Below are 15,149 nucleotides of genomic sequence, written 5' to 3'. Positions count from 1 at the left end.
ATGGGCTTACTTAGTATTTTAAGTCTTACATTCAGCTGTGGAATGAAAGTGAAAAGTGAAAGTGAAAGTCAATCAGTCATGTCTAACTCTTTGTGACCGCATGAACTATACAGTCCATAGAATTCTCCAGGCCAGAATACTGGAGTGGGTAGCCTTTCCCTTCTCCAGGGGATCTTCCCAACCCAGGGATCAAACCCAGGTTTCCCACATTGCAGGCAGATTCTTTACCAGCCGAGCCACAAAGGAAGCCCAACGAAAATAATCTGCCTTTTGCATAGGCTGGGAATCGATCCCCAGCCTCCCATGTGGCAAGTGAAAATTCTACCACCAATGCCTTGGTTAGGGCAGGGCATTATTTGGAATGCTTGACTTTATGCATGCTTCTTTCTTGAGCCAATAGGATAGTTTTGGGAGCATTACAATATTGTATGTATTTCATGGTAATATTTTTATTGCCCAACACCTCTTTTCTGTTGAAAACACTGTTCTTTGGATAATGCTATCTGTAAAAAAAAAAAAAAATTATCTATTAAGTCTTTGTCACCATTAAGACAAAAATTCTAGAGTCAAAAACAGTAAAATCATTAATGATATAGTGTTTTCAGTGTGCACTGTTTTAGGAGAAAGAAACCTCTTTTGAAAAGTAAAATGCCAAGTCAGTGTAACCCAGAAAAAAAAAAAATCCAAGAGTCGCATTCAAAAACAGGAAAAATTACCTAATTTATGTTTGCTTGACTATTTTTATAATAAGAATGGAAACATTTGTTTTAAGATAGAATTTTAATGTGGCACATACATGCACACACACCCTCACACAAACACTTTTTATGGACAAAGCTAGTGGAGGTGATGAAATTCCAGTTGAGCTGTTTCAAATCCTGAAAGATGATGCTGTCAAAGTGCTGCACTCAGTATGCCAGCAAATTTGGAAAACTCATCAGTGGCCACAGACTGGAAAAGGTCAGTTTTCATTCCAATCCCAAAGAAAGGCACTGTCAAAGAATGTTCAACCTATCACACAATTGCAGTCATCTCACATGCTAGTAGAGTAATGCTCAAAATTCTCCAAGCCAGGCTTCAGCAATACGTGAACCGTGAACTCCCTAATGTTCAAGCTGGTTTTAGAAAAGGCAGAGGAACCAGAGATCAAATTGCCAACATCTGCTGGATCATGGAAAAAGCAAGAGAGTTCCAGAAAAACATCTATTTCTGCTTTATTGACTATGCCAAAGCCTTTGACTGTGTGAATCACAATAAACTGTGGAAAATTCTGAAAGAGATGGGAATACCAGACCACCTAACCTGCCTCTTGAAAAATCTGTATGCAGGTCAGGAAGCAACAGTTAGAACTGGACACGGAACAACAGACTGGTTCCAAATAGGAAAAGGAGTACCTCGAGGCTGTATATGGTCACCCTGCTTATTTAACTTCTACGCAGAGTACATCATGAGAAACGCTGGACTGGAGGAAACACAAGCTGGAATCAAGATTGCCGGGAAAAATATCAATAACCTCATATATGCAGATGACACCACCCTTATGGCAGAAAGTGAAGAGGAACTAAAAAGCCTCTTGATGAAGGTGAAAGAGGAGAGTGAAAAAGTTGGCTTAAAGCTCAACATTCAGAAAACGAAGATCATGGCATCTGGTCCCATCACTTCATGGGAAATAGATGGGGAAACAGTGGAAACAGTGGCAGACTTTATTTTTTGGGCTCCAAAATCACTGCAGATGGTGACTGCAGCCATGAAATTAAGAGACGCTTACTCCTTGGAAGAAAAGTTATGACCAACCTAGATAGTATATTCAAAAGCAGAGACATTACTTTGCCGACTAAGGTCCATCTAGTCAAGGCTATGGTTTTTCCTGTGGTCATGTATGGATGTGAGAGTTGGACTGTGAAGAAAGCTGAGCGCCAAAGAATTGATGCTTTTGAAGTGTGGTGTTGGAGAAGACTCTTGAGAGTCCCTTGGACTGCAAAGAGATCCAACCCGTCCCATTCTGAAGGAGATCAGCCCTGGGATTTCTTTGGAAGCAATGATGCTAAAGCTGAAGCTCCAGTACTTTGGACACCTCATGCAAAGAGTTGACTCATTGGAAAAGACTCTGATGCTGGGAGGGATTGGGGGCAGGAGGAGAAGGGGATGACAGAGGATGAGATGGCTGATGGCATCACTGACTCGATGGACGTGAGTCTGAGTGAACTCCAGGTGATGGTGATGAACAGGGAGGCCTGGCGTGCTGCGATTCATGGGGTCGCAAAGAGTCAGACACGACTGAGCAACTGAACTGAACTGAAAAAGGAAAGAGCTATCTGAGGCAAGTAGGAGGAGAGTAGGGGAGAAATACTAAGAGTATCTATATTAATAAAGAAAAGTCAGATCTTTAAGACAAAGAGATTAAGATTGTATCAGCATCTATCCCCCAACCCTGCTGCTATGGGACTCTGTCAATTCCTGCTCCTTTTCATACTCATGAGATTTGGAGCAGTTGTAATGAGAGAGAGAATTCCATAATCCTCCTAACTTTATAACCTTAGAGTTTAGTTATTCCATTGACTTCCTGATTTACCATTGTTGAATTTAAATCATTTCTTTGGATTTACTTACAAAGTTATTCTTGTAATCTTTTGCCATCTTGCTGTTACTTTTGTAATTTTGCATTTCTCCTCATTTTGCATCATTTTTAAAGTATAAAAAATTTATTTTTCTCTTGGAAATATTTTTGCCTGAGTTTTCACAGAAAGACTTTTATATATGTTTTATTTTATTCTCAACAATAAAATCTGGCCAGGCCTATGTTTGGAGTACATGGATACATTCACATTGTTTTGAGCTTTTTATGATCTATTGACTCCTCTTATGCTCCTTGTCTTTATTTCCAAATATTCATTTTGTTATAGCTCTATTTTCTAAGATGGAATAGTTATACAACAGTATCAGTTAGGGTTTGTTTTTTGTCTTTGCTTTTGACTAAAATAACTCCCAAGTGTAGTGGCTTAAAACTACAATCATTTTTTATTTCTCATGAGTTTGGTAGCTTTGATGGTATGAACTGGGCTCTGCTGATCTTGGCTTGGCTCACTAATGAATCTGCAGTCAGCTAGAGGGTCATCTGGGAGCTAAGTGATCTAGAACGACCTCACCTGGAAGATCATTTTTCCTATTATTTCTCACATTCCTCCAGAAGAGTAGCCAGGAAATTGTGCCATGATGGTGGCAGGGATCTGAGAGAGTAGAAGCAGAAATCTTTCTCAAGCCTCTTCTTGTATAAAGTCTCATTAAAAAAAAACTCTTTGGTGATAGAAACTTCAGTCTTCTAGCAGAAGGCATGAATGCAGAGACAGGTGAGGAATTAGATCAAGGCAATGAGTTTCTACAGGGACAGACTGCCTTGGCCTTGCTTCTTTTCCAGTAGCATACTTACTGTATTAAATTGTGATCAGAAGGATAGGCTGATTGGTTCACAAGAAAGGTTTTTACCCTTTCCTTAACAATATTTCCTTCCTATGGACATTTTGAAAATTATTAAAGAAGTTCATTTCTAGTGTTGCCCCACAGGAACATTGAATGGCAACAAAGAAATAATAATTGGTAGATATCTAAACTTGAAATAATATCATAAATGGAGGAGATTAAGATATGCAGAGTACATCATGAGAAACGCTGGGCTGGAAGAAGCACAGGCTGGAATCAAGATTGCCGGGAAAAATATCAATAACCTCAGATATGCAGATGACACCACCCTTATGGCAGAAAGTGAAGAGGAACTAAAAAGGCCTCTTGATGAAAGTGAAAGAGGAGAGTGAAAAAGTTGGCTTAAAGCTCAACATTCAGAAAATGAAGATCGTGGCATCTCGTCCCATCACCTCATGGGAAATAGATGGGGAAACAGTGGAAACAGTGTCAGACTTTATTTTTGGGGGCTCCAAAATCACTGCAGATGGTGATTGCAGCCATGAAATTAAAAGAATCTTACTCCTTGGAAGAAAAGTTATGACCAACCTAGATAGCATATTCAAAAGCAGAGGCATTACTTTGCCGACTAAGGTCCGTCTAATCAAGGCTATGGTTTTTCCAGTGGTCATGTATGGATGTGAGAGTTTTGGACTGTGAAGAAAGCTGAGTGCCGAAGAATTGATGCTTTTGAAGTGTGGTGTTGGAGAAGACTCTTGAGAGTCCCTTGGACTGCAAGGAGATCCAACCAGTCCATTCTGAAGGAGATCAGCCCTAGGATTTCTTTGGAAGGACTGATGCTAAAGCTGAAGCTCCAGTACTTTGGCCACTTCATGTGGAGTGTTGACTCATTGGAAAAGACTCTGATGCTGGGAGGGATTTGGGGGCAGGAGGAGAAGGGGACGACAGAGGATGAGATGGCTGGATGGCATCACTGACGCGATGGACGTGAGTCTGAGTGAACTCCAGGAGTTGGTGATGGACAGGGAGGCCTGCTGTGCTGCGATTCATGGGGTCGCAAAGAGCTGGACACGACTGAACGACTGAACTGAAGTGACGATGGAAACAGATTATATCAGAATGCTCTCCATTAATGGAGCTTGATTTCTAAAACCATTGAAAGTGATATATGAGAAAGTCAGACAATTACTAATTACAGTCTGACTACCTGGACAACTGCATTAATACTTTGGTTAGTTACCATAGTATAGAGCTTTGCTTTATAAGTTTGCCTTATCCCTCTACTATCATTATTTTTTTGTCTTGTCTTAAATGCATGGTGCACATATTTATATAGACCAAGTCTCAGAATTAAAAAATAATAAATTTCACATTTTCATCTGTACTTTGAAATAAGAAATGAGAGCTCTAGTTGATTATCTTACTTACATAAAACAAGCTCCCCCTGGTGAATCCGTGGTGAAGAGTCTGCCTGCCAATGCAGGCAATGCAGCTTCTATTCCCTTGGAAGATCCCTTGGAATAGGAAATAGTAACCTGATCCTGGGACCCTTAAGAGTCTTCTCCAGCACTAAAATTCAAAAGAATCAATTCTTTGGCACTCAGCCTTCCTTATGGTCCAAGTCTCACGTTCATACAAGACTACTGGAAAAACCGTTTGTGTGCGTGCTTAGTCGTGTCCAACTCTTTGTGACCCCATGGATATATCCCACCAGGTTCCTCTCTCCATGGGATTTTCCAGGCAAAAATACTGGAGTGGGTTGCCATTTCCTACTCCAGGGAATCTTCCCGACTCAGGGATTGAACCCATGTCTCTTGTGTCTCCTACACTGGCAGGCAGATTCTTTACCACTGTGCCACCCAGGAAGCTCCCTTATTGGAAAAGCCATAGGTTTAACTATACAGACCTTTGTCAGTAAAATGATGTCTCTGCTTTTTAATATGCTAGGTTTGTCACAACTTTTCTTCCAAGGAGCAAGCATCTTTCAATTTTATCATCTACATTGATTTTGGAGTCCAAGAAAATAAAATTTGCCACTGTTTTCACTTTTTACCTATTTGCCATGAAGTGATGGGACCAGATGCCATGATCTTAGTTTCTGAATGTTGAGTTTTAAGCCAGCTTTTTCACTCTCTTCTTTTATGCTCATCAAGAGACTCTTTAGTTCCTCTTCAGTTTCTGACATTAGAGTGGTATCATCTGCATATCTGAGGTTGTTGATATTTCTCCTGGCAATCTTGATTCAAGCTTGTGATTTATCCAACCCAGAATTTTACATGATGTACACTGTATATGAGTTAAATAAGCAGGGTGACAACATACAGCCTTGAGGTACTCTTTTCCCAATTTGGAACCAGTATGTTTTTCCATGTCCAGTTCTAACTGTTTCTTCTTGACTTGCATACAGATTTCTCAGGAGGCAGATTAGGGGGTCTGGTATTCCCATCTCTTTAAGAATTTTCCACAATTTGTTGTGATCCAGAAGTCAAAGGCTTTAGCAGAATCAGTGAAGCAGAAATGGGTATTTGTCTGGAATTCCTTGGTTTTTCTCTGACCCAATAAATGTTAGCAATTTGATCTCTGGTTCCTCTGCCTTTTCTAAACCTAGCTTGTACATCTGAAAGTTCTCAGTTACGTACTGTTGAAGCCTAGCTTGAAGGATTTTGAGCATTACCTTGCTGGTATGAGATAAGCACAATTGTATGATAGTTTGAACATTCTTTAGCATTGCCTTTCTTTGGGATTGGAATGAAAACTGATTTTTTCCAGTCCTGTGGCCATCCCTGAGTTTTCCAAATTTGATAGCATATTGAATGTGACGCTTTAACAGTATCATCTTTTAAGATTTGAAATAACTCAGCTGGAATTCTATCACCTCCAATAGCTTTGTCACAATAATGCTTCCTAAAAGTTCACTTGAGTTCACACTCCAAGATGTCTGGCTGTAGGTAAATGACCACACCGTCATGTTTATCTGGGTCTTTAAGACCTCTGGGTATTCTTGCCACCTCTTCCTAATCTCTTCTGCCTCTGTTAGGTCCTTACCATTTCTGTCCTTTATCATGCCCATTCTTGCATGAAATGTCCCCTTGGTATCGCCAGTTTTTCTTGAAGAGATCTCTAATCTTTCCCATTCTATTATTTTCTCTATTACTTTGTATTGTCCACTTCAGAAGACTCTCTTATCTCTCCTTGCCATCTCTGGAACTCTGAAATCAGTAGGGTATATCTTTTCTTTTCTCCTTTGCTTTTGGCATCTCTTCTTTTCTCAGCTATTTGTAAGGCCTTCTCAGACAACTATTTTGCCCTCTTGCATTTCTTTTTCTTGGGGATGGTCTTGATCCCTGTCTCCTGTACAATGTTATGAACCTCCTTCCATAGTTCTTGAGGCATTCTATCAGATCTAATCCCTTGAATTTATTTGTCACCTCCTCTGTATAATCATAAGGGATTTAACTTAGTTCATACCTGAATGGTCTAGTGGTTTTCCCTACTTTCTTCAATTTAAATCTGAATTTTGCAATAAGGATCTCATGATCTGAGCCACAGTCAGCTCCAGGTCTTGTTTTTGCTGACTGTATAGAGCTTCTCCATCCTGGCTGCAAAGAATATAATGACTCTGATTTCGGTATTGACTATTTGGTGATGTCCATGTGTAGAGTCATGTCTTGTGTTGCTGGAAGAGGGTGTTTGCTACATCCAGAGTGTTCTCTCACCAAAACTCTATTAGCCTTTGCCCTGCTTCATTTTTGTACTCCAAGGCCAAACTTGCCCATTTTTCCAGGTATTTCTTGTCTTCCTACTTTTGCATTCCAACCCCCTGTGATGAAAAGAACATCTTTTTTTTTTTTTTTTTTTTTTGGTGTTAGTTCTAGAAGATCTTGTAGATCTTCATAGACTGTTTGAGTACAGCTTCTTCAGCATTAGTGTTTGGGGCATAGACTTGGATTACTGTGATGTTGAATGGTTTGCCTTGGAAATGAACTGAGATCATTCTGTTGTTTTTGAAGTTACATCCAAGTACTGCATTTCATACTCTTGTCAACTATGAGGGCTACTCCATTTCTTCTAAGGGATTCTTGTCCACAGTAGTAGATATAGTGGTCATCTGAGTTAAATTCACCCCTTCCTCTCCATTTTAGTTTGCAAGAATACTGGAGTGGGTAGCCATTCCCTTCTCCAGGGGATCTTCTCAATGCAGGGATTGAACCCAAGTCTCCTGCACTGCAGGCAGATTAGTTACCATCTGAGCCACTAGGGAAGCCCTTTCTTTGATTCCTAATCAACCACAATTAATTTGGTACCTACTCATGATGGTCTAGGCTTGTAAGTTAATACATAATGAAATCTTCTTGAACAGATTTTACAAACATGACTAACATATGTTTAAGTATGTAGAAAAAGTACATGATATAAATCCATAGCTGAAAATATCCTTCTACTTGTTGATAAAATTCTGTTTTTTAATATTTATGAAATTTTCCCCTCCTTAAACAATTTTTTTTCCCCTCTGTAGGTCTTTCTAGAAGCCTCGTCAGTTTAATTAATGGAGAAAGTCTGATGACCTCTGTAATGTCTTTAATTACATTTACTGTTATTGTGGATATTGACCTTAGCTTGCACAAAAATATGATCCAGTCCTTAGGTAAGGATCTATTTTTTCTTAATTTTTTAAATTCCAAAAGTCGACAAGCAATAAATGCTGGAGAGGGTGTGGAGAAAAGGGAAGTCTCTTACACTGTTGGTGGGAATGCAAACTAGTACAGCCACTATGGAGAACAGTGTGGAGATTCCTTAAAAAACTGGAAATAGAACTGCCTTATGACCCAGCAATCCCACTGCTGGGCATACACACCAAGGAAACCAGAATTGAAAGAGACACGTGTACCCCAATGTTCATCACAGCACTGTTAATAATAGCCAGGACATGGAAGCAACCTAGATGTCCATCAGCAGATGAATGGATAAGAAAGCTGTGGTACATATGCACAATGGAGTATTATTCAGCCATAAAAAAGAATACATTTGAATCATTTCTAATGAGGTGGATGAAACTCGAGCTGATTATACAGAGTGAAGTAAGCCAGAAAGAAAAACATCAATACAGTATACTAACGCATATATATGGAATTTAGAAAGATGGTAACGATAACCCTGTATGAGAGACAGCAAAAGAGACACAGATGTATAGAACAGTCTTTTGGATTCTGTGGGAGAGGGAGAGGGTGGGATGATTTGGGAGAATGGCATTGAAACATGTACATTCATATAAGAAATGAATCACCGGTCTAGATTTGATGCAAGGTGTAGGATGCTTGGGGCTGGTGCACTGGGATGACCTGGAGGGATGGTGTGGGGGGGAGGTGGAAGAGGGGTTCGGGATTGGGAACACGTGTACACCCGTGGCGGATTCATGTTGATGTGTGGCAAAACCAATACAATATTGTAAAGTAAAATAATAATAATAATGAAGAAAGAAAGAAAAAAATAACGAATAAAAAAATAAAATGAGAATCCCATATTTTCTGAAATCTTAATTTCTTAAAACTAGAATACTGTATTTTCTGACCTCTGACATGGATTTTATAATACCAAAATTGCACTTCTGCAAATATAATCATATTAGTATAATTATTGGCCATTTACAAGAAGTAACAAACATCCCTTATTTAATATTGGTTATGGTTTTGTTGTGAGGCTAAGTTGGGACTTTTCATGAGGATGCCTATAGATGCAACATTCCTCAGACCTAGACTGAACCAGAATTATTGATAACAAGAATGAGAGAATTTTTTTATCTGCCTAAGATGAACTCAAAAGATGAGTTGAGTAGGGAATCCACCAGTACCAAGGGGAGATGTCTTCCCTTCACTCTGTGACTATCTCCCTGCAGGCAACACAGAAAGCTGTCAGCTCAGGGAGAAAGTGTGAGTTATATGGCCATCTACAGGGCCAGAGTACAGTGCTTGTAAGCAGAGAGACTGCAAAATGTCTAGAAGTTCATTTGCCACATTCAGATAGTCCTGAACCATACGTACTTTGTCCCTTACCATGTGTATGTGTATGTATGTGTATATGAGGTAAGTGATGTGTGTGCACTGTAATGAGTGATTATAAAGTACACAGATGAGTAATTATGGCTCAGGACAAAAAATAGAGTTGTCAGCACTCCTGTGAGCACTTTATATGCCCCTTTCTAATCAAAACCACATCCTTTCAGTAGTTTAGAGTGTAGTCTCAACAAAATTGGAAATAAAGAAGTTATAACTGGCACCACAGAAACACAAAGGACCATAAGAGACTACTTATTACAGGCAACTATATGCCACTAAAACGGACAACCTAGAAGAAATGGACACATTCTTAGAAAGATACATTCTCCCAAGATTGAACCAGGAAGAAATTGAAAATATGAATAAACCAACTACAAGTATTGAAATTGAATCTGTGATTTCAAAAACCAAAGAAACAGAAGTCCAAGACCAGATGGCTTCACAGGTGAATATTATGGAACATTTAGAGAAGAATTAACACCTATCCTTTTGAAACTATTTCAAAAAATTACAGAGGAAAGTACACTTCCAAACTTACTCTGCAAGACCACCATCACCCTGATACCAAAATCAGACAAAGATACTACAAAAAAAGAGAAAATTACAGGCCAATATCACTGATGAACATAGATGCAAAAATCTCAGCAAAACACTAGCAAACCAAATCAAGCAATGCATTACAAAGGTCCTATACCATGACCAAAAGTGGGATTTATCCCACAGGAATGCAAGGATTTTTCAATATTGGTATATCAATCCATGTGATACACATTAACAAATTGAAGAATAAAAACTGTATGATCATCTCAATAGATGCAGAAAAAGCTTTTGATAAAACTCAACATCCATTTATGGTAAAAAAAAAAATTCTCCAGAGACAATCCCATTTACCACCATATCAAAAAGAATAAAATGTTTAAGAATAAATCTAACTAAGGAGACAAAGACTTGTACTCTGAAAATTATAAGAAAGAAACTGAAAATGACACAAGTAGATGGAAAGATAAAACAAGTTCTTGGATTGGAAGAGTCAATATTGTCAAAATGACTATGCCACCCATGGCAATCTACAGATTAAATGCAATGCATATCAAATTACCAATGGCATTTTTCACAGAACTAGAACAAACATTTTTTTCATTTGTTTGAAAACTCAAAGACCTTGAGAGCAACTTTGAGAAAGGAAAATGGAGCTGGAGGAATCAGCTCTCTGACTTCAGATTATACTACAAACCTACAGTAATCAAAACAGTATGGTACTGGCATACCATACCAGAAGACTAATCCTTGCCCAATAGAATCACCTTCAGTTCAGTTCAGTTCAGTCACTCAGTTGTGTCCGACTCTTTTCGATCCCATGAATCGCAGCACGCCAGGCCTCCCTGTCCATCACCAACTCCCGGAGTTCACTCAGACTCATGTCCATTGAGTCAGTGATGCCATCCAACCATCTCATCCTCTGTCGTCCTCTTCTCCTCCTGCTCCCAATCCCTCCCAGCATCAGGGTCTTTTCCAATGAGTCAACCCTTTGCATGAGGTGGCCAAAGTACTGGGGTTTCAGCTTTAGCATCATTCCTTCCAAAGAAATCCCAGGGCTGATCTCCTTCAGAATGGTCAACACCGAAATCAGATTGATTATATTCTTTGCAGCCAAAGATGGAGAAGCTCTATACAGCCAACAAACACAAGACCAGGAGCTGACTATGGCTCAGATCATGAACTCCTTATTGCCAAATTCAGACTTAAATTGAAGAAAGTAGGAAAACCGCTAGACCATTCAGGTATGACTTAAATCAAATCCTTTATGATTGTACAGTGGAAGTGAGAAATAGATTTAAGGGCCTAGATCTGATAGATAGAATGCCTGATGAACTATGGAATGAGGTTCGTGACATTGTATAGGAGACAGCGATCAAGACCATCCCCTTGGAAAAGAAATGCAAAAAAGCAAAATGGCTGTCTGGGGAGGCCTTATAAATAGCTGTGAAAAGAAGAGAAGCAAAAAGCAAAGGAGAAAAGGAAAGATATAAGCATCTGAATGCAGAGTTCCAGAGAATAGCAAGAAGAGATAAGAAAGCCTTCTTCAGCAATCACTGCAAGGAAATAGAGGAAAACAACAGAGTGGGAAAGACTAGAGATCTCTTCAAGAAAATTGGAGATACCAAGGGAACATTTCATGCAAAGAATCACCTTACTCATGTCTTTCTCAACAGAGCTGGTCCAGGTCGTGGACAACTACCCAACTTGGGCATAAAAAGCACCTACTTTCACCCTTGTTTTTTGTATCCAATTAGTTTACTCAAACCATAGCAATTTGGAATATCTGTTGTGATCCTAGAACCCCAGTTTAGCATAGCAAGGTACATCCTCTTTAAATGCTTCATATAACCTTTCTGTGGTGTGTGGGAAAACCAAACTACATACATAGAATATTTTCCAAAATGCAGAGTACAAAATGAGGTGACAGAATACAGTACTCAGAGAGTTTTTACCATAAAACCTGCTGCAGATATGGCCTTCCCAAAGATGACTGAAGTGAGGAAAAGGAAATGTTTATGTTCAAAAGCATCTTAAAAGCTCAAAAACCATCTTTGGGGGAAACTGAGAAATGTAAAGTGTAGTCATACATGCTTGTCAGAAGGATCAGAGTCCAACCTCTATACCTGATCTAGTATTGTGTGCAAGCTGCTCAGTGATGTCCAGCTCTTTGCAATCCCATGGACTGTAGCCCATCAGGCTCCTCTGTCAGTGGAATTCTCCAGGCAAGAATCCTAGAATGGGTTTCCATTCCCTTCTCCAGGGGATCTTCCCAACCCAGGTAACGAACCCAGGCCTCCTGCATTGCAGGCAGATTCCTCACTATCTGAGCCACCAGAGAAGCCTGATCTAGTGTTATACCAGGTCCCATTTAAGATAGTAAATACCATTCATATTACTGAGTCCAAGCTTACTCTGCTCACCACATAAATAATCCAAAAGACAGGTATTGAGGCAAGGAATGTGACTATATTTAGAAAGCCAGCTGACTGAGAAGATGGCAGACTAATGTCTCAAAATAACCATCTTATCAGGGTCTTGATGCCAGGTTCTTTTACAGAACAGGAGTAGGGGGAGGTAAGGGGTAAAGTAAAAGGCCATTAATCTTACAGATATCCCTTGGAATGGCTAGCCTCAGGGAGTGAATGTGTCCATTTTTTCTTTCCTGTAGCCATCCACAGGTGGACAGGGTCCTGAACAAAGGCATTTTGGTTTAATATTCAGGCAGAGAGGCAGGGTTCCCTGTGGCAGGCCACTCCATGTGAACAGTATCCTTTTAAAGAATATAAGTAGTGGGAAGCAATGGTTAAGGTTAAGGTTAAAGAAACAGATCCAACATGGAGTCAATTCTTCCCTATAACAATCACAGAATTTCAGGGAACTTTATCAGAGATGATATCCACAATATAATCAAAAGAATTTGCTAGTCAATGGGGAGTGAAAAATAAAAAAGAGACAAAGAAAAGTACTTATGTGGAAGATAATTCACTCAATAACCCAACAATTATTTGTTATGTACTATGTGATAGCTCCTATTGTAGGCCCTGATGTTTCAGCCATGAACATAACTGTTCTTGCTTTTGTAGAGCTTGTACCTCACAATTTTGACAATAATCAACGTAATAGAATTTTGCTTTTGTTTAGGTTTCAGAGGAGTAAAAACTGTTAAGTAATCACTCTTAAAATAGTAATAGTAACAACTACAATAAAGCAGAAGTTCTGCTCTAAGATGAAGAGAACAATGAACTTATTTTCTCCACCATTCAGACTTTCTCTGAATTTTTAGTAGAAGAATTCCTCTTAAGAAAGATTTGTGATAAGTTTTACTGGTATTTTATTTATCCATTGGCATGATTGTGAAACAGTAATTTTCCTAGTATTGTATTGCATTGTTTGGTCACTCAGTCGTGTACGACTCTTTGTGACCCCATGGACTGTAGCATGCCAGGCTTCCCTGTCTTTCACCATATCCTGGAGCTTGCTCAAACTCAGGTCTGTTGAATCAGTGATGCTATCAACTATCTCATCCTCTATTGTCCTCTTCTCCTCCTGCCTTCAGTCTCTCCCAGCATTGCAGTATTTGCTAATGAGTTAGCTCTTCGCATCAGGTGGCCAAAGTATTGGAGTTTCAGCTTCAGCATCAGTCCTTCCAATGAATATTCAGGATTGGTTTCCTTCAGAATTGATTGGTTTGATCTCCTTGCAGTCCAAGGCACTCTCAAGAGTCTTCTCCAATACTGCAGTTTCCTAGTAATCATTATTTTATAACTTGTAGTTATTGAAACAGTGTTGCTATATCTTTGAAAGTGTTAGTCTCTCAGTCATGTCTGACTCTTTGTGACCCCATTGCCTGTAGCCCACTAGGTTTCTCTGTCCATGTAATTCTCCAGGCAAGAATACTGGAGGGGGTAGCCATTCCCTTCTTTAGGGGATTTTCCCAACACAGAGATCAAAGTCAGGTCTCCTGCACTGCAGGCAGATTCTTTACCATCTGAACCACCAGGGAAGCCCAGAGTCACCAGAGAAGCCCTACTGTATCTTTGAAGTGAGCATGTTTCATAATAGGAAAAAACAAGAAGAGTTACTATACTCAGAGTTCTTACCTTTTCCTTCTTGTATGTTAGAAGTTTAAGAACATTGTAAGAAATAATGGATTTGCTTTGAGGCATTTCCTGGCCTAGTAAATCCATCCAGTAAGTATTTTATTCTTTAAGAGGTCTTTTTCTTTTTTAAAAGAGAAAGCATCTTTTAAACTTGGTCTTTTAACACCAGTTCTCTGCATCTTCTAAAACCAGTGTCAGCATCCAGCATATGTTTCATTTATAGGAGGTGCTGGATTCCTAAAATTATCACCATAGTCAACCCCATACCTAGATTGGACAGGACCTAGAGTCATTCACAAAATTCTCTCAAGTTCACACTATCCCTACAAGTGTTAAATTTTTCTGCTTGGCACATCTAGAAACCATGGCTCACTCTCAGTCATAGGAATGAGACTAGGTAGAGAAGGAATTTCTATAACCTCAGGAATCTTAACAGTGCCATCTCTACCAGTGGACATCTATGATCAAGGATTCATAAAAGGATTCTTTCTCCTTCATTTTACTACCTCAGAGCACTGTTCTGGTGCCGGGGTCCAGCCCTGGTGGATCCAGGGTGATTCGAAGGTGGGGACGGAGTCGGCGTCTCTGGAAATAACTTACTTAATTACAGATAGAAAGGGATTAAAAGATTAGCGGAGAAAAAGAGGCTGAATAACTTGGTTCACATGGGATACCTATCACCACCTACGTAGGCCGCAGGCGTCTTCCCATTCTCCAGAAGGAGAGGTGGCACTGAGGCCCCCCCGGTCCGATCTTATAAGCCCAGGCAAAATTAGTAGGCTTGGCAGGTACCCATGTACCAGATGGGAATTCGGCCAGAAAATAGTAGGAGAGAAAAAGGGGGCTGAATAACTTGGTTTACGTGGGATACCAATAAAATTCCAAGACAAGGAATTTGCATCATCTACGTTGGGCCACCGGTGCCACTTGAATATCGGAAGGTGCCCCTCCTTGGGCTCCTTCTCGCGTGGTCTTGAAAACCGGGGCAAATAAGTAGACTTGGAGGACACCCACGCTCCAGATGGGAATTCAGCCCGAA

At 39.8% G+C, this 15,149-nt stretch overlaps 1 protein-coding gene across 1 annotated transcript in view; it reads left to right on the top strand.

Annotated features, from left to right (window-relative positions):
- Positions 1 to 15,149, top strand: part of SLC9C1 (solute carrier family 9 member C1) — a 110,643-nt gene that overhangs the window by 17,225 nt on the left and 78,269 nt on the right. The window contains exon 6 of the mRNA XM_027962312.3: positions 7,934 to 8,062. Within this exon, the coding sequence (XP_027818113.2) occupies positions 7,934 to 8,062 (129 nt within the window). The remainder of the gene's footprint in view (positions 1 to 7,933; positions 8,063 to 15,149) is intronic.

This window comes from Ovis aries, chromosome 1 (genome assembly GCF_016772045.2).
Source record: "Ovis aries strain OAR_USU_Benz2616 breed Rambouillet chromosome 1, ARS-UI_Ramb_v3.0, whole genome shotgun sequence".
Classification (NCBI taxonomy): domain Eukaryota; kingdom Metazoa; phylum Chordata; class Mammalia; order Artiodactyla; family Bovidae; genus Ovis; species Ovis aries.
The sequence above is the reverse complement of the archived record's forward strand: the minus strand, read 5'-3'. Positions and strand labels throughout refer to the sequence as shown.